Source organism: Ambystoma mexicanum, chromosome 2p, assembly GCF_040938575.1.
Source record: "Ambystoma mexicanum isolate Mex_15411 chromosome 2p, UKY_AmexF1_1, whole genome shotgun sequence".
Classification (NCBI taxonomy): domain Eukaryota; kingdom Metazoa; phylum Chordata; class Amphibia; order Caudata; family Ambystomatidae; genus Ambystoma; species Ambystoma mexicanum.
This window is the reverse complement of record NC_090923.1, coordinates 1,111,217,252-1,111,237,459: the sequence shown is the minus strand read 5'-3', so window position 1 is coordinate 1,111,237,459 and position 20,208 is coordinate 1,111,217,252. Positions and strand designations below refer to the sequence as shown.

Genomic DNA, 20,208 nt, shown 5'->3' with positions numbered 1-20,208 from the left:
TTATTGTTATTTATCTGTTTTTCCTCTGCTTCCCATTTTACACTTCTCCCCCCTTCAATGCACTCCTCCCCCAGCCCCCATCTCCCATGCACTTGCGTGTTCTCAATGTCACTGGGCCTAGTAAGATCGCTGTTTTGTTCTCCCCTGTTCCCCTCCCTTGCCTTGTCGCGCTCTGAAACACTTGTGTACGAGCGCGATAGAAATAAAATATCAATATCAAAAAGGGCAGCGTTATGGGAAGAATTCCCGATTGGGGTCCCAGCTGATATTCCCTTTCCTGCCAGATGATGCCAAAATCTAGGCGCACACCTAGTGCATACCTACTGTTAGTCAAGATATTAACCTGCTTCTCTGATATCATTGTGCGGGCTACGGTGAGGGCCACAAGCTCTGCTACTTGGGGCAGAACAAGGGGATATCTGCTGTGCTTCCAGGACATTGATGGAGGTGTTCACTTCATCCTAGGGCACAATGGCATAACCGGATGAGGGCCCCATCAGATGTTCTCTGTTGGGTGGACCTGTCCACAAATAGTGTATTGACCCCAGGGATTGGAGTGTCGGACATGTCAGGGTGGACGGTAACCTGCTGCGGTACTACCTGGATGCAGTCCTGCTTCTCGAGGCACTCTCACGCTGGTACTAGGGAGGCGGTGTTGAAATAAGGAGCCCTCTCTACAGTGATGTTGTTCGTGTTGAAAAGTGTCTCCTCCTATCTGTTTGTAGGCTGGAGAAAAATGTATGTGCACGCTCTCTTGACATATGGCAGCACTGGAGTGGGGTACCCTAACAAGAAGCTCACTGTCCAGCACAATATTTTTTCTCTTCTGAGCCAGCGACACAGAGCTTGCAACAGTGCACGAGCAAGAGGGTAGGGCAGCAGAGACCGGGTTAAGTGGAGTGCTGTAGTAAGCCAGAGGATGCAGTGCACCACAGTGATCTTGAAGCAGTACCCCTCAAGTTATTCCTTTTCTCTCATGACAGTAAAAGGGGCACATGGCTTCCTTCACTCGTACAAAGCCTTCCCTCTGCTCATGGAACGGGGTCTAGCTGATCCAACAAGATGGCCTCCTGCAGTGGTCTTAATAAGATGGCATAATCACAGATCCACTACCGGCAGTGTCCTACTACACATGGGAAGGAGCACAGGTAGCTCTGAGTCACTGGGGGAGGTAGGGCTGAGATAGCCTTCATTCTTTCCGGATCCAGGGACCTGCAACCCTTGCTGATATGCCCCAGATATTTCACCTCAGTTTTACAGAACTGCAGCTTCGCCTTTGATACCTTGTGGCCTCTGCTAGCCAGCTCGGTGAGCAGATGAACCGTGTCAATAGTGCACAGTTCCTCTGTTGCAGAGCAGATCATCCACGTAGATCAAAAGCTCGCTGGAGTCGGGCAGCACTTTCTGAGGGCCTGGTGGAGAATTTGGGAGAACACTGTAGGGGCATGGATATACCCCATTGGCATTTATTTTCCAAATAATTTGGACACCCTTGAAGGAAAAGGCGAACCGATGCCAGGAGCCTGGATGCAGGGGGAACACTGAAGAAGGCACTGCAAAGATCAATGACACTACACTATAGTGGGAAGCAGTCACAGTGATGGCAGCTAAGAGTGTGGCAGGATTTGGGAGTGACGGCCGTCCGGGGCTCCACTGTAAGGTTAATGGGTCTAAGGTCCTGAACTAGGCAATAGGTGTTAGAATTGGGCTTTTGCACTGTCATGATGGCGGTATTGGCAGGTGACCGTGCCACGGCCAGGATGTCCTGTCTTTACAAAGCATTAATGACAGGGACCAGCCCCCTTTCTGTGTTTGGCTTCACAGGGTACTGGGAAATCCGAGGCAGGGAGGACCCAGGTATCACCTGCACAAGCAGGGGCTGAGCAAATTTGATCAGTCCCACATCTGTGCTCTGGGTGGGCCACAGGGTGTCTGGCACTGCAGCCAGCTTCTACTCATCCAGCTCTGTCAAAGCTATAAGAGAGAAGGTAGGGCAGAGATTTCTGAATCACTCTGTTTGGGGCTCTGGTTTTGCAGATCTCCATTAAGAACTCATTAGAATTGTCTGGGATGTAGAGGGCGCCTTGACCCTTTTTGCAAAAGATCACAGCACCCACCTTTCCCAGGAAATCCATCCCCAGCAGGTTTTCAGGGGAGGACATCCTCTACATGAAAGCCTGTGTGCCAGTAAGGGGACCCAGATGAACCCTAGTGGGCAAGCTGACGGGTACCTCGGAGGGGATTCCCTCTACAGCTGTGACCGTCTGTCCAGACACTGGGGTATCCCGGAACTCACCCAGCCTGTGTGCCGAAGGTGACTCATGTGTCCACCAACATCCTGGTGTGATTTTTACCTACCTGGTCTGTCACGTAGGGGCCACTGGATGGGAAGGGGATGGTTAGGGCAAGGAGTTGGGGTGCCACGGTTACTTCATCTGGGTAAATTTCCTGTCGGGCTTGAGGGAACTGGAGTGGACTCTGGCCTGGCTGCTGGGACCAGGGTTGCAGCGCAGTGACAGAAGAGGCACCATAGCTGTTCTGACTGCTGGCTGGGGGAGGAGAAGCATTGCTCTGGGTTCCGGCCTGGGGTTGTCAGGCTAGGGTGCTGGGTCCGAAACAGCATTCTGATTTGGGGGTTTAGGCTTAGCGGGGATGGTCCAGGAACTGTGATTGTGCCTAAGTAGACAGGGCTGCGGCCTGGTTCTGCTCATGCTGGATCCACTGAGGAAAGTTTTACTTCCAGTGGCCCCATTCCTTACAATAGGTGAGCTGGTCCAGATGCACGAGGGGGCTCAACTGGGATGGGTACCGGCCTGGGGGGTGGGTACTGTCCTGGGACAGGCTGATGCATGTACTGAGGGTTCTGATATCCCGAGTCCTTGGGATTCAGAGGGGGCATGTAGGAGTGGTAAATGCTCCTCTTCCTCCCCTGCTAAATCCATGCTGTCCTCTAGAGGCCCCATACTGGTCCCCATAGGGCGCATGCACCATCTGGAGGCCAGTCTCATCCATGTCTGGAGGTGCAGGCATAGTAGTAGTAGCAGCAGCAGCAGCGACTGCATCAGCCTGCATTTGCAGAATGGCAAACTTTAGCTGCATTATTTTCTCTTTAGTGTCGTCCTGCGCTTTCCTATGCAGGCTGTATTGGTGTCTGGCTTGTGCCAAGATGCTGGAATAGGACATGCTGTCCCACCCCCTCATACAACCACTTGATGACTGCGCTTGACCTTGGCAGCAGACCCTCTACAAACTGGGTGATGATCAGAGGCCTAGCTGTCTCAACAGGGTCATCCATCCCAGAGTGTAGCTGGAAGACCTGTTTTACCCTCTCAAGATACTTTGCCACATCCTCATTTTTATACTGCTTACATGATTTGATCCTTTCAAAATCTGTGACTGCAGTGTAGAGTTCTGCTATCACATGTTATTTAAATTCCAGGACAGGGTTGGTTGGAGTCACTGTCACCTACTGTCTTCTCAGGAAGATTTTGAAGGTACATTTCTATGCTCCAGTTAGCCTTGGTCATAAGGAGTGCCCCTCCGTAACTGGCACATGTCAGCCAGAGAACGGGCATATGTGGCTATCTCATCCATCGGGAACACTACAAATTCCTGAGGGCTCTTCCTAACATTGGGGAACTAGCCCTTTAGGCCGAATATCTCAGTTGGGGACCAGACTGGTGGACCGTGGCTAATGTGAACGCCTGAGGGGCAGCCACAGTCCTCACGGGTGCTACCACCCCCTCCCCGCCACCCCCCCTGCTCTTCCTCTTCTGAGAAGGAGGAATAGTCTGTGTGGGAATCCCTGACTTTGTCAAACAGGTAATTAATGACATCAGCCTCGCTTACTTTGAGGCAAGACCGGGCTTGGGCCATGAAATCCTTAGCTAACCTTAGATAGGCTGCCCTGTTGGGGTACTGCTTAATGCAAGGGTGTTCTACCACATTCCTTTGGACGGTTGCTCTGGTCCTCCAAGTCTCTACGCATGGGGGGGGGTGGAGGGATCTGACATATGCGCCTCTAACCACTGAAGGCCTCTCGCCTGGTTAGAGGTTGGCATTAGGGGTAACACAGGGACCCAGGAAGTAGGGACCTGTTCAGTAGACCTAGTAGCCACGACATGGCTGGCCAGCGCAGGATCATCGGGCGCGGATAATACTACAGGAGATGCAGATGCAGTAGAGTCAGTACAGGGGCTGAGGCAGCACGGGCATGCACACACGGGCCAGGGACTGGGAAGGGAGCAGAATAACTAGGTGGGGGAGCAAGCACAGAAAGATCCAGAACAACCTCTTGGGCAGAAGGGGTTATTGGGTTTAACACTGGGAACAGGCAGGGGTCACACCTAGAACTGGGGTCATTTCTCATCTTCTCTAGATTATAATATATGATGTGGCATTTATAATGCACCTATACACTAGTGTTTCTTATGCTGTTCTAGCTTTTTCTCTAGGTCAACCTTTTGTGTTAGCCACTTCTTCTTTGCCACAGACACACTTTGCTGGAACCACAATGTGTAGGCCCCCACTCCCTAACTGCTGAGTTCCCTTTATCCCTGTTAAGAACCTCATGCAATTCAGCTAGGTGAGTCATCAAAGGAGCCTTGTGGGTGCCAGACGAGTAGGTTTTGATGCTTGGTCTGTTTATGCTATACTGGCATCTGTCTGACAATGTCTGGGCCATGCACTGTAGCCTTGAGTGCCTCGGGGGAGGGGGGGTAGGGAGGGGGTACTCACTCACTGGCTTGCAGAATTTCCCATTCTGGCAGGCATAAAGATGTTGTACACACAGTAAGGTATCTTGACAAATACTAAATCACTACTAGGTCAGCACCACTGAGTCCCTACTATCCAAGTCTCTCAACCACGGTTACTCTAGCGCACTCACAATCGCACACTCGCAGGCGCTCAACTGGGGAAGGGGTTGGATGATAAAATGTTGCAGGACTGGGGTATTGCCAAGCTACTCCACTTCCAAAAGTAGTGTCAAGTGCAATTCCCAGGCATCCCTGGAAAAAGACTGATTCAGGCAGGCAGGCCCTCCGCACAAAGGAGTTCCAAGCAAAGATTATTATTTCTAGAGGTCCCCTCTCATGCTCCTAAAGAAATACACGGCCCTCTCAACCAGGATATGGACACCAACAAATTGGTAAGTGGGTGAGTTTGGGCCCTCTACTAGCCTTTTTCAATCCTAGTGACTGTCTAGGAAATGAATGTGGTACAGACTAGGTGGCTCTGGTACTAGTGAACTGAATTAGGCGCTTTAGTGGGGTGAGGGCTCCAGCCACGCAGACAAGCAAAATGAAGGATATCCGGGCACACTCGACAAAGGTATCTACAGAAGGACTTACTATTAAGATGTCACTTCACCACTCGTTGTACCCAGGATTCTAGTAAACTGAATTAAGCGATGGGTAGTGCTCTCTAAAACAAGACTACAGGCGGACCAGTCCCCAAGGAGAGCAATGAGCCACAGCTATACTTGTTTTCCCTCTAGTATGGGCCTAAAGGCGAGTTTGTTACAGGGTAGCTCCCCCTGCTCCCACTTTATCCTGAGGAACTCTGTGTTAAAACCAAACACCGGATAAAATTAGGGGTTGAGATCTGGATGCTATCACTAGTTGGGTAGATTATCCGGAAAGGTACACCCTACAATTTGCCAGTACAATTGTGTGATGTTGTGTAGGCGTGCATATCATCCTCTGACGGCGGCAGCATGCCAGCATCTTGCCACTGTGGGAGTGGGAACTGGGTTAACTGGATGGGTACACTGATCTACCCTCAATTTTACCACCCCCCTGAGACTAGGAGCCCTCCCCTCAAGCTACAAGCATGTGACTGATGTGGCAGTTCTTACCTTAATATTTGATCCATCAGACGGGCAGCTAGACACTGGTACAGCAGGCAGCATCGAGGGCAGGTTCACCTTTTCTCTGGGACTGGTAGGCGTTGGTCCATAGATTGCTGGGAAAGTTAGTCAACGAAGGAGGGTGGGGGCATGGAACAGTTTGGGGAAGAGAGACAGTGAAGGGGTAGACTGGGTACAAGGGTACCTTGGATAGGCCTCTCTTCCCTCAAACCCCACAGTCCGCACACATCACCAGCAGCCAAAAAAGAGAATCCAGTCCTCTCTCCACAGGCTTATATAAAGCTGTTGCTCCTGCTCATTCAGGACCAGCCCCTCACTGAGGAACACGTGTTGCCAAGGACATGTTTTTTGTGCGTTTTCCAGGGGAGATGGGCACACATTTTCAGGTAATTACAGGGAGGCGGATAAGTGTACTTCTAGAGCCCTCAGCCACCCATTCCCACAATAGGGGAAACAACTAGATTCTGTGCGATTCCCAGGTCTGGGGAGTTGAAATGAGTGCAGGCCAGTTGGGACCAAAAGGGAGGTTACTTGTTGGGTGTGGGACAAGTGGCTTTCCAGGGCCCATCCACCCCCATGATGGACACAAGTGGAACTAGTTTTGCACGGATCAAGAAGGGCAGGACAAAGGGGAGATGGAAATTGCAGCTCGCAGGAAGGGTTGAACGAGGACAGTCCCAGGCTTTAGCGGAACAGGTGGAAGCAGTTCCTTGAGGGAGTGGAGTCCTGGGGAAGGAGCATGCAGGGGACACAGAGCAAGGCAGGGTCTCTCACACACACTGTAAGGACACAATGCAAAAGATGGGTGATGTCCAGTTTACCAGAAACAAAACACACAGGGGAACATGCAAGCACTTCAGCTTAAACAGCACAGAAACTGTAGTCCTATGCAAATATACAGTCATATGCAGTACAAGGTGGAAAATACATTTGGGAAACAAATACACACCCAGCCATTTCCAGATACTGCTCACCTAAAATGTATACATTCAGACAGCACACCATTTCTTATTTGTCAAGAGTCAATTCTCATTAGCCAACGGCTAGCGATGAGTGCACATTTTGCACACTGTTGTAAGGCATTGTCCGGTTTCCAAAGAGAGTGTGTTGCGTCAGAGCTATCCCCCTGCCATACAAGTCTGTTTTTGGGAAAATGTGACACATAAGGTCCCTTGAATGAAAAGGAGTTTGTTGCATTGTTATTATTAATCACCTTTAAGGTAGGGATGCACAACTGTTCCCCAAATGTTACAAATGGATCATGTTATTAGAATACCAAACGTGAATATTCATGAGGATCTCGAATCCAATGGGTCCAAATGGGCAATCATTTACCTCTTCATCAGCAGTGCTCCAGATAAGATTTTGAAGTAGTATTTTACTGCCTTTTTTTTAAAGTTGGGAGTAAAACGATTTTTAGGGAGTAAAAACATAAGTCCAATTGCCTATGGGGGTATTTTATGAGTAAAATGTTTTAACTGAAAAATAGAATTGTTTTTGTAATACATATTCCTTTGCACCTAGTTACTCATACACATTAAAAGATGCATGAGCATTTATTCCGATCAGGCAGTAAGATTGATAGTTTCTTCCTGTGGTATGATGTGCACTATTTTTATTTTATTTATTGCATTTCTTACACGCCCAAACCTGTTGGTATCTTGACATAGGTTACTTAGAATGCTTATTTGGTTACAAGTTATGTTACAATACAGGCAGAACATTTCAGAATACGGTGATCACATAGACGGAATGGAAGGGGTCAGAGTAGCTGGACCACTAGGGTCATGGTGGAGACACTTCTAGTTGAATTTATTAAATAGCCATGTTTTGATAAGTCTCTTAACGCTGGTGCGAAAGCTCATTTCTAATGTGCATAGGAAGGGTGTTCCAAATCTTAGGTGCAGCTAGTGGGAAGCTGCAACCTCCCCAACCGCCCACCCCCCCGCCCTAGAACTCTTGAACCTCTGGACAAATAGGTGTGTTAGTTCCAGATCTAAGGGATCTAGTTGATCTTTTTTGGGTGACACAATTGTTAAGTTAATAAAGTTCATCATTGGTGATAAATTTATGTGCAGTGATCAGGGTCTTAAATAGAATTCTAGCTTGGATGGGGATCCAGTGTACTTCTCGCCTAATGAGAGAGATGTTATAATTTCTCTTTAATCCCAAAGGTCTTTGTTTTGTAGCAGTCGCAATTTAGCCAGGTTAGTACTTGTAGTTCCTAGTAGCAGGATATTACAGTTTTAATAGTATGAGCTTTTTTAAGTGCGATTAAGTTTGGCAGTATAGGCAATGGAAGAGGAAAGGGCACTGATGTGTTTAGTCATAGTAAGGTTAGTGTCTAGATAGACGCCCAGGGTTTTAACCTGTTTGAGTACTGGGGTGGAGGTCCCAACAATGGTGATGGCCGAGTAGTCGGCGTGGAGTGTTTTTAGCCGGGCGGGCGAACCTACAATGAGGATCGTTTTTTTTTGTCTTTAAGACACAGACTGTTGGTGGGCATCCAATTTTGTATGATGGCATAGATCCTATTGATGGAGATGGGAGTTTTGTTTATGGTCTCCCGTGATGGGGGTAAGGATCTGTGTAAAATCTGCAAAGTTAGTGTAGATAACTCCCATGGCATCAAGCACTGCAGATAGGAATTTGATGTAGGCGTTGTATAAGGTGGGCGATGGCCAGGGATCTTGAGGGACCCCTAGAGGTATTGGGATAGGGTCTGCAGCCTCATCACCAATACAAACTCTAGATGTACATTCCGATAAGAATGACTTAACCAATAAGGTGGCATCTGAGAAGAGGTTTTTCTGATAAAGCAATGCATAGCTTATCATGGTCTACCACGTCGAATGCAGAGCAGACAGATCGAGTAGGAGGAGGATGCACATGTTAACAGAGTCTCAAATGATTTCCATCTGGATTTTAATGTCTAGTAATGCTGTTTCTGTGCTGTGGTTAGGCCGGACGCCTGATTGTCTAGCTCCTAACAGGTGATTACTGTCTAGATGCTCTTGGATTTGGGTATAGGCTGTTTTGTCCACTATTTTCAGTAGGAGAGGGACAGTAGTAATGGGTCGGTAGTTAGTGGGTGGGCAGGGGTCCAGTGATGGTTTCTTAAGATGTGGGGTTACCCAGGCTGCTTTAATGCTTACGGGGGCAGAATTGGTATTGAAGGAAGCATTAATAAAGTTGGTAATAATGGGTACTAGGGCAGGGGGCACAAAGTTCGACTAATCTTGCAGGGAAGGTGTCGCCTTTACAATTGGAGGGTTTCAAAGTAGAGATGGTGTCCTGAACCTAGTTGTGGTAAAGCGTGTTTAATTTGAATTGGGGGGGGCAGTTTTTCTGGCGATGGCGTCGGGCGCAATGGAGGGCATACTTTTACCAGCCAGTAGTTTCATTTTCTTTAGAATTCTTTCTTGTAGAGTAAGGATTTTAGATGCTAGAGCATTCTGGATAGTAGTGCAACAGGGTTTGCTTGTGCTAGCCTGAATGACGGAAGCAGCTGGGAGCTTCTAATTCTCCAAGTATAGAGAATAGTTATTTGGTATAGGATGAGGCGTTATATATGCGAGTATTCAGGGAATTGGCTTTATGGGCTATCACTGCTGATTTGTAGGTTTTGTTGGCTACCACAAGAGTTTGTTATGATGGTGGTCGGGGTCTTTTTATGTAAGTGTTCCAACGCTCTTTTGTTACAGCGACGGACAATGAGCTCTTCATTAAACCAAAAATTGGTTTGTTTAATGTTGTGGGATATTTTGGACGTGAGCGGGGCTACTACGTCAATGGTAGATTTAAGGCAATTATGGTCGAGATACTGTTAGGGTTGGTGTTTGATGTCGGTAGGTCTTGAGGGTATCGGCAAGAATCGGGACAAGATTTTCTGCTGTAAATTTGCAGGTGTTTCTCACCGAGATAGGGCATGGTTTGTTGTGAGGCAGACCCTGGGTTTTCGTAGTCAGAATGTCAAAGCATATATCACCTCCTCCTTGTAATTCCCAGTATGAAGTACAGGTCTAGAGGAGATGGGTGTTTCTCAGTGACTGGACCCAGATTGTGGAACAGTCTCCCACTATATCTGAGACAAGCGAACTCCTTGATGACTTTCAGAGCAGGTCTCAAAACTCATCTCTTTAAATAAACTTGTGACTCTGGATTACTTTGTCCGTCTGGTCTCGTTTTTCCGAGTTGGTCCTCCTGGCCTTCTGAGCCTTATTGTTTTGTTCATCTGCGCCAGGATACGATTTGGTTCGTTGAGTGCGTGTTTAGAAGTGTTTCAAAATTCATATTAGGTAGTGATCTGACCAAGTGATTTCGGAAATGGATTATAGAGATAAGTTTACATTTAGTGTTGAGATCCAATCCAAGATTCTTCCTTTGGAATGAGTGGGGGAGTTTACAATCGGAGTGAAGTTCATTTCTTGGAGGGCCGCGGAAAATGCAGTAGATTTATGATCGTTTATCATTATATCCAAGGTTGATGTCAGCTAGGATAATGTAGTATTGGACTTGAGGAGGGGGGTGATGAGTAAGGGGATGTCTGATTCGGGGTGGTTGGCATTATTCAGAGGTCTAAATAAGATGAGGAAATTGATTGTGGTTTTGGGATCGGTTGTAAGTTTTAGTAGGAGTTTGTAACCTAACACAGAGTCCAGAGGGCCGGATCTAAACTGTAATGTGGATTTACCTATGAGGGCCTCTCCACCTCCTATGGTATCCTGGCAGCCGGCCCTGAGGATAGTATAGTCGGGAGGAATAGCTAGGGCAAGTAGGGAGCCTGTAGCTTGGTGTAGCCAGGTTTCTGTGATGACTAGAAGTCTAAATGTTGGTTGAGGAGCAAGTCATGTATGTCGGTAGCATGCGCTCTTAGTGATTGTGCATTTAAAAGAGCACCTTTGAGGCTGGAGTTGGGAGCTATCTGAGGCACGAAGAGAGCTCTGTGAGGGATGGAGGGGCGTTAGGTGTGGGCTCTTTAAGCAGTGTGGAGTCCTGATCAAGCTGAGATGTGGGAAGGGAGTGGACCAGAGGTACATGGGTGGGGGTGGTATAAACAGGTTTGTGAGCATAATCTTAATAGCCTTGTGGTCCCTAGGATGGGAAGGGTGGTGGATAGTAAGGATTCTGGCATTGTTGAGCTGAGGCGCTCGCTGCGCATTGTTCCTAGCCAAGGGGCAGTAGTTCATGATAGGCTTACGGGAGTGGTGGATGAGGTGTCCCAAGAAGGGCTGGGTGGGAGTTTGAAAGCTGTTACACCTCTAGGGTGGGAGGTCATTGTTGTTGTGTTGAGGGGCCAAGTAGGTGGTGGTGGGAAGGGGGATACTTTTGGTAGGAAGGGTATTGGGCAAGGGTGGAGGTGGTGGCGTGGACAACAGTCGTGTGAGGCCATTTCCCAACTGCGCAAAGGTGCCTGCCGTGCAGAGCAGTGTTCTGCATATTATGGTCGGTGTTGCCACTATAGTTGGACGCCTGCATAATAGGAGTGCTGCAGGGCAGTTTGTGAGGCTATATGGGACTAGGCTACCTGCTTACACTTGAATGTTAAGCTGTGTTGGGGTAGTTGCGTCAGGTGAAGTGGGTGAGGTCAGATGGGTAATCTGGGGTACGGTTATTTCTACTATGGAGCGGACAAAGGGGTAATTGTGGGGGTTGAATAGGGGTTGGTTCCTAGCAATAGGATGTGGTGGAGTCTGCTACCATTGGCAAACAGTTGGAAACACACACTGGTACAATTAAGTCCAAGGCAAATCTGCTAGACACTATTAGTGGGTGCTTGACCATGCACGCAAAAGAATTGAGGGTAAAGCAGTATGGCGAGCATGGAACACACAGGGCAGGGGTAACAACGCTCAGTACAATGCTATGCATGAGAATGTAGCGAGAAGGGGCTTAGGGAATAAAGCAATACTGAATCACGCAAAGCTATTTCTTCTAGACCCAAGACATCGGTTCACAGGCAGGCTCTTTTGAACTAGTGAGCATGGTTAACATTGCGGGAGCGCAGAGCTAGGTGGTATCATAGGGGAAGCACCCTCAGAGCAAGGTACATCATAATAGGAATTACCATTTGTGTGCAAATTACATCATAATGCGAATTATCTCATTGTGCAGAGTACATCATTGTGCAAATTACATCATCGTGCATAATGCATCAGCTAGTAAGATGTGAAGACTGGTGGGGGATGTAATCGCCACGCGGGAAGGTGCCTGATCCCGTTCTTGGTGAAGGCAGTGGGAGAGAGGTGTCTAGAGTAGTATACTAAGCAGGGGATGGTTCGGGCAGGAGGGCATTCAGCGGGTGCAGTGCGAGAGTTTGATGTGGTGGCAGGCTCTTAGTAATGGGATAAATCTGGATTTTGAGGAGTTCGGGGCGAGGTCGTGATGCGCCGCATGTCGTAGTTTTGGGAGTTGGGTGCGGGCACACTCGCTGGGAAGTATAAGGTGCAACTTGGTTGTGTCACAGTAGCTTACCCTGGAAGACTTGATGATGAGCAAAGGGCTGGTTCAAGCATACAGTCGCTGGTCTCTTCTCCAAGCTCAGATAGGTGCCTTTGATGTCGGGCCTTTGAAGGGAGGGTCGGCTTTCACCTGCCGGTGCTCCCGATATGTGGCTATGGTCAAAACCTATCCATGGATTTCTGTGGGTGAAAGCAGGGGCTTAATATCCACCATGCCCATTTCCTATTTTTTGTTGAGAGTATTTTACTCTTTATTTTTTGGGCGCATTTGCCTATTTTAGGACATAAAAGTGGCCGATGCACCCCTTATCTGTAGGGCTGTTCATTGGTTATGCTGAAAACCTTATAGGTTTGCATGCTTGAGGACCATTATTGCACAACCACATCCTTAATGGTTTGCAGGGTCTGACGAGCCCTCCCCCCCCCCACGCCCTCACCGAGAGTATGTGGTGGGTCCTGGACCTCATCTTTGATCGGTGGGATGTTTCAGTTTTTGCGCGTTTCTCCATGACAACTTGCTTTTCGATTAGATTTGGGACCGATTTGTAAGGTTCAGGTCTTTCCACTGGAATTGTGTATACGGCATTTACTGAGAATCACACTGGAATTGTACTGGTAATATCGAACTGGGAGTTTACGGAGAATGCATATTGGAGGCTTTCGTGGGAAAAGCTGCATCCTTTCTCCGAAAGTTCAAATGACAGAGTGTACTTTAGGACAAGCAATAAGTGAGCGTAGTGCATTCTATGCAGCTTGGTGGAAACTTACATGCAAAGCGTCATATTGCAAACCATTGATGTACTCATTGGGCATGCAGTAAAATGGCAATAAGTGGGTTTACCAGAAACTGAATTAGGTGCTAACTAGGAATAATGTAAACTGGCAATTGAGCCATCTAGGCTCGAATACACACACACACTAATATTTATTCAGCAAAATATTTGCATAGTGGCTTTTGCCACATTGATTTCATTCCATTCTGCTGATAAGCAGCAATGTTTGGAGACCAAAGACTCTGGAATTGGTTGTTGCCTTGGGTGCTAGCTTACTGGCCTCACGTGTCCCATTTTAGGTTATTCCCAACTCAGACCTTTTTGTTTCTGTGATGGGGGCACAATGCTTTATTAAAAAAAGGGTGAGGGGGCAGTGGGTGATTAAGCGGGTCGCTATAGCTTCCCAAGACTATTTGCTGTGCTAAATCTGTTCCGCTACATTTTACCACCTGATCTTTATCAAACCGCAGTTTTTGTGTTGTCACTCCCAGTTCAGGGTTTTCCGTTAAAATTATTGATTTCGATGCTGTGGAGTTGTTGGTTAGAACGGTGGAACCGGTTTGCAATATTACAAGTATGCTGGGCCAATGACAGCTGCAGAACATTAAGAATCTGTGGTGTTTGCATATCTGCTCCCCTCCCCCCCTTACCTCCCATGGATCTGGTCTTGTACTGTTGCAAAACATCTGCCAGAGTCACTGGAAGGGCATAGATGGCAGTTGCACTTGCTTTACCCTTCACTTTTTTCTTTACCAAAATGTCTTATTACAGGCTGGCACAACCAATACTTAATCTACCGTCTGTGTCCAGTCCTTCCTATTGCTTTCCCTGATGTTGCCACTTGTCCCATCTTGATGCTTGTTTATACGGTTCAAAGCGGTCCAAGCCTGTCATATTTGTGAGTTGAGAGAGTTTGTTTGAGCAGCTTCTGACTTGAACCGAAGGCACCTGTCTTGGCTCTTCTGCTTCATGAACATGGTAGTGGAGGGTGAACGCTAACTGGAGAGCACTGAGCTAGCTTGCACTCAAACTGTACTCTGGGAGCTGCTGCAAAGCTTCGTAGGCAGCCCCTGTAGTTCAGACTAATGTGGCTGCTTGATGTTGAAAGGGTCTTCGTCTTGCCTTTTTAATATTCATATATTTCCTATAGTGAAAGCTGTTTGTGAGCTCCTGATGAAATGGGCTTTGCAGTCAAGCTTGTAAACTTGTGCTTTGAATGAACGATCACGAGTCTCTGATATTCGTGTCCGTGCACCTGAATTCCTTGCCTGTAGCATCGTGTATGCAGTACCAAGACCCTCAAAAAGCTCTGCTGGGTGCACCATGATCCCGACACCTGATCCTCTATTTCCACAATGGGCTGGTAACTTAGATGTGATTCTTAAAAAGAGCTGCAGCTATTTGCCAGACCTTTCTGTGTTCTCATTACTCGAATGTTACTCCTTTGTAAGCAGTTAAATCCGTTCTGGCAAATCAGTGTGTATACATTGTGAAAGATGTGGCAGGTGTTTTGTCTGAAATGTTGACTAATGGATGTTCTTATGTATTTTTTTTATGTTTTTATTGCAGACGGCTGTGGGGCACTCGGAGTCCAAGTCCAGCAGCAAATCCAACATGCTGAGATGTCGGAACACCATTGCCACCTCTGTGGACGATCAGCCACACATAGGCAACTACCGCTTGCTGAAGACGATTGGGAAGGGAAACTTCGCCAAGGTCAAGTTGGCACGGCACGTCTTGACTGGGAAAGAGGTTAGTTCTGGGGTGATGTTCTGGGATTTGGTTCGGGGGAGGTTAAGTAAGCATGCATCTAAGCATTTCAGGATTGCCCATCACAATATTATGTGGGTGATTTGTTTATTTTTTTATTTTCATTTAGTTTGTACAAACTTTTTGAAAAAACAAAATTATACACACAATTCCTCCCCTATCTATCTATGGGGTGCTTCAGAAATGAGTCATTATGGTGTATTATTTCATAACAGTGTTGCGTTCCATGCCTTATTGCTTCCCCCCCGACTTGGTTGATCCCACTTTTCATTAACTCTGTTCGCTACAGATGATTCATTGCTCCATTACCAATCCTTTGTCTGGCTTTGCTTCACCTCTTCACCTCATCTCAACATTTTTGAAGCACCCATTACTTTTTAGATTCTTTCTCCAATTTAGTTCTCATTTAGCAAACTTTCGAGTATTTCCAAGAAATATGTCAACCCGAAAATGTCTTTTTCACATGGGTTATGAAATTTTCGCCATAGATCCTCTCCGCTTAAGGTGGCATATTTCCGCACTAGATGTCCTAAATGTACAGATCTCTGGTCTTTCAGGGCCTCACAATTCAGTGTAAGATGTTTAAGGGTTTCTTGGTGTTTATTACAGAGACGACACCTGAGTAATGCTTTCAAATTCCGCGTTCTTATTGCTTGGCTTACTCTGGTGTTTATTAAGTTCATACGAAATTTCATATAGATTGCTCGATGTCTTGCATTAGCAGATCTCATCAAGTATTGAGGCAGTTTCTTTCGATCTTTTGCCTCAATAGCTGCATCTTCCATAAGTTTGTGGCGATTGCGATCATCAACTGTCGAGCACCAATCCTGTTCCCAAAGCTTTTTCTTCACATAATTCGGGTTGTTTCTCAGGGTATCTTGATCAGTTCCCAGTAGCTCTAATTGCTTTTTACACCCGACTGCCCATTTAAATAGGGTTTCTTTGTTGCCCTTCATGGCATTTTGTAAGATCTTGAACTGAGGAAGACATTCTACTGTGATGATTTTCCGATATATGGATAGCATGTTCCATAACACTCGGGCATGCATGGATATTAAATTAAGTTCATATCTCACACATGCACTCGAGATTCCTTTCTGTAAATGCAAGACTCTCCTCCAATATTGATTTTCTAGTTCTGGCCATAGAGTGGCAGACACTCCTAAGGCACTTTCTGCCCCATAGATCAGTGATGGGATCACTTTTTGGTTATAGTGGGCTATTACTGGTTGTAGCGAGAATTCCCCGAACTTTTTATTTATTACTACTCCTTGACTTGCTAGTTGTCTACATTTTTGTTTAGCATTCTCTGTCCAGGGTGCGTCATTTATGTTACTGTTGATCCAGACACCTAGGTACTTTGTCTTTTTCACACATCTTAAGATGTCATTTCTCAATCTCCACTTTGGGATGCTTTTTGTACTCCGTTTATTATTTCGTGTTAAATCTTGCAGGATTATTATTTCAGATTTTGCAGGATTGATTTTTAGTTTGTTTTGTTCTACATATCTCTCTAGAGCCGCTAGTTTTCGAGTTAGTCCAATCGGTGTTAGGTCCAGTAATGCAATGTCATCTGCATATAGCATCCAACTTATTGCCTGCCCATTTATTTTCGGTGGAAAGGAATTTACATCTGCGAGACTATCGCCAATATCAGACATAAATAAACCAAACAGCGTTGCTGCAAGCGGGCAGCCCTGTTTCACACCTTGATTCATTTCAATTGGCTTGCTCAGCGTTCCACTTGAATCAAGTCTGATTTTAATGACTGTGTCTGTGTGGAGTTCCTTTATAGGCTGTAGTAGATTATCTGGGCACTTCCATTTCTTCATCTTTTCCCAGAGCATCCCTCGGTCGATGGTATCAAAAGCGCTAGATAGATCAACAAATGCTACATAGATCTTTCTGTTTTGTCGGATTGCTTCCATTTTCAGAAAGTTCAGAATTGTTAAATTCAGCCCGCAACCAACCCCTTTCACGAATCCAGTTTGTCGAAGGTCGTATCTTTTGGAATCTTGGATCCATTGTAGTAGTTGGATTTGGAGCTGGGAGGCAAAGATTTTGCCGACCACATCGAGCAGAGCTATCGCCAGTAATTCTTGGGGTCAGTTCGAGCACCTTTTTTAAAAATTGGTACTACAATGGCACACCGCCAGGAAGATGGTTTCTCCAGCATTGGATCTTTCATGGATTCACATGCTTAGAATATTCCCCGTCGTCAGGCTGGGAATCCCCGGTACATTATATAGACCCTTTCCCATAGGAAAACTTTTGACGCTTATGCGTCCTATCCACCTCGTTTTGTATCATGCGTGCCCGCGCCTTCAGGACGCCATGATATAAATACAGGTCCCGCTCCCTCAGATTTCAACCGTCTTTCAAAGTAGTGGGATCCTCGCGGTTACTGCTAATTGAAGTTAGGTTGTGCTTTCGCTTCGGCGAAGTTCCGTACTGAAGAAAATGTCCGGAAAAGCTCTATTCCGTCCTTGTGCGACATGTGGACTCAAAAAAGTCTATGAAGGTGATGCCCACATGGATTGTATCTACTGTCTCCACCCGCACCACACGGCGGATACATGCGAGATATGCCAGGGTTTCTCCCAAAAAACCCTTAAAGATCAGAAAAGAAGGTTGGTCGACTGGCTTAATGACGGAGCGGGTGCCTATCCGGCATCAGAAGTTGGCTCCACGACCTCCAGGAGCAAGTCGGAACCTCCCTCGAAGAAGGCGAGGCCTGTCGAAAAATGCCCTGCGGACAAGCATGCGGGGAAGCATGCTGGGTCTTCCTCATCACACAAAAAGTCCTCCTCCTCCTCATCCTCTAAGACGGAGAGGCAAGCGGCATCTAAATCCTCCTCAGGGGACCGTCCTAGGTCTTCCGTGAGTCGAGACGCTTCAGCAGGGAAGTCGGCAACGAAATTGGCTACGAAGTCTAAAGGCTCGGTGCCGGCGACTGGCTCGTCGACCCCGGTATCGCTGACGATGCCGATTACTATTCAGGCAGCAGCGGTGGGGATTCCTTCGTCGACGGGGACTCAGTTTATGGCCTGGCAGCCAGAGGTTTGTGAACCGGCCCCCCCTGAGGTCCTGCTGCAAGACACGGCCTTGCCGGGGTCGTCGGTGGAAGGAGAAGGTGACATGGTTATGCAGCCTTCGGACTTGGGCCTACGGCCTTCCAATACGTCGACAACGAGTGCGAGTGGGGGTGTGGTCCCTCTATCCTCGACGTTGCTGACCCCCCAGACGGTTTTGTCTCTGGATGTGCTTAATACACTTCAGAAGCTCCTGCAGCGTCTGGACACGCAGATCCCTCAGCCTGGCACTTCATCGTCGATATTTTCTGCACCTTCCGTCGACGAACAAGCTCAAGCAGCTCGCACGACGACCAAAAGCCCTTCGGCCTCCCAGGTGGCGAAGGATCGTCCTCGGTTGCAGGAGGTGGGTGAGCTATCGGAGTCCGATTCTATACGAGGTGACTCCGGGTCGGACATCTCCCTGTCACTGTCGAGAGACCCAACATGGAATTCGGATGTAGAGGTAGAGTCCACGAGGAGCCAGACACAACCATCTCCTCCGGATGATGTGGGAGCCTTCCATGCAATGATGGGAAAAGCGTGTTCCGAGTTCGGCTTAATTCCTGAGGAGCAGAAGAAAGATTGTTTTCTTTTTGATCACATGGGTCAAAGGAGGAAATCGGTATTTGCCATCCCAATCCTGGACCACGTATGGCAAGAAGGCCTCAAGACGATGCGTCATCCGTTCTCGGAACCGGCTATTAAGGGGCGTATTGAGAAAAAGTTTAAAGCTCCGGAGTCCACTCCAAAATGTCTAACATCACAACCACTGTCAGACTCTGTGGTATCGGCGGCTGCGGCTAGGAAGGCCAGAGTACAGCAAAAATGTTCAACCCCTCCAGAAAGCGAGGCAAGGAGACAGGACGCCTTCGGGAAAAAGGTACTCTCAGTCGGCGCCACGACGGTGAGAGCAGCCAACTCCTTGGCGATTGTATCGCGTTATGATAGGGCGATGTGGCATAAAATAGCCCCTATCCTAGAACACCTGCCGGAAGAACATCGCAAAGCAGCCATGTTACTAGTACGGGATGGTGAGGAGGCCTCGAACCATGCAATTAATATTGCGGTGGACCTAGCAGAGTCGGGGTTCAAACAAATCAATCATGGGGTAGTACTTCGTCGACAAGCGTGGCTCAAATGTACTACGTTTAGACCTGAAGTCCAGTACAAAGTTCTAGACATGCCATGTGAAGGAGAACATCTGTTTGGAGATAAGGTTGATGAAGCCTTGAAGGGGATGAAGGAAGACACAGATACCGCTAGGTCTCTTGGCGCCCTACAAACAGGTAGAAGTTTTCGCTCCTTTCGCCCCTTCAGGGACGCCTCCGGAAACTCCCGCTTTGGAGCCTCTGGGGACCGTGGATTTAACAGGCCCTCATACTCTTCACAAGGCTACAGACGGGCATCCCAGTCGGCACGTAGAGGCAGAGATTATCAAGCCTCCAGACGACGAGGCTCGGGTCCCTCGTCGACGAAGGACAAGCAAACCAGCAACCAATGACGGCCTTCGGAACGTCCTGGGGGGTTGAGTCTCTCATCATATCGACCAATGGGAATGCATCACCACAGATCGATGGGTTCTGGACACGGTTCGCATGGGTCATGCGCTGCAATTCAAAAACAAGCCTCCGAGTCTTCCGCCAGTGTTTTCGGCCCAGCCCCACCTTCGAGTTCTAAGACAAGAGGTGGCGCTTATGCTACAAAAAGGAGCGGTAGAACGGGTTCCTGTGGCACAGGAAGGACAAGGGGTTTATTCCCGGTTCTTTGTCGTCAAGAAGCCAAATGGAAAATGGAGGCCCATCCTCGACCTGAGGGTACTCAACAAATGGCTAAAGAGCTCAAAATTCAAAATGCTAAAGCTCCAGGAGGTTATCAGGTCAGTGCAACCCATGGATTATCTGTCGTCGCTAGATCTTCAGGACGCATATTTTCATATCCCAATACGTCCACGACACAGGAGATACTTAAGGTTCGTCGTCGGCCAAAAGCATTTTCAGTTCAAGGTCCTCCCGTTCGGTCTCAAGTCCTCCCCCAGGACGTTCACCAAGTGCTTGGCCCCCATAGCGGCCCATTTGAGGAAGGACGGTCACCATGTCTATCCATATTTAGGCGACTGGCTGCTCAGAGGCTCGTCCATGGAACAAACACGAAACAGTCTGGGGGCCACGATGTCCCTTTTACAGGAACTGGGCTTCGCGATAAACTTCAGCAAGTCCTCCGTAGAGCCCTCGAGGACCTTGGTCTTTCTAGGAGCGGAGTTT

At 47.7% G+C, this 20,208-nt stretch overlaps 1 protein-coding gene across 17 annotated transcripts in view; it reads left to right on the top strand.

Annotated features, from left to right (window-relative positions):
* MARK2 (microtubule affinity regulating kinase 2) overlaps positions 1-20,208 on the top strand; it is a 1,484,563-nt gene that overhangs the window by 374,974 nt on the left and 1,089,381 nt on the right. For all 17 annotated transcript variants that reach the window (XM_069645125.1, XM_069645124.1, XM_069645120.1 and 14 more), the window contains exon 2: positions 14,673-14,855. In XM_069645125.1, coding sequence (XP_069501226.1) covers positions 14,673-14,855 — 183 coding nt within the window. The remainder of the gene's footprint in view (positions 1-14,672; positions 14,856-20,208) is intronic.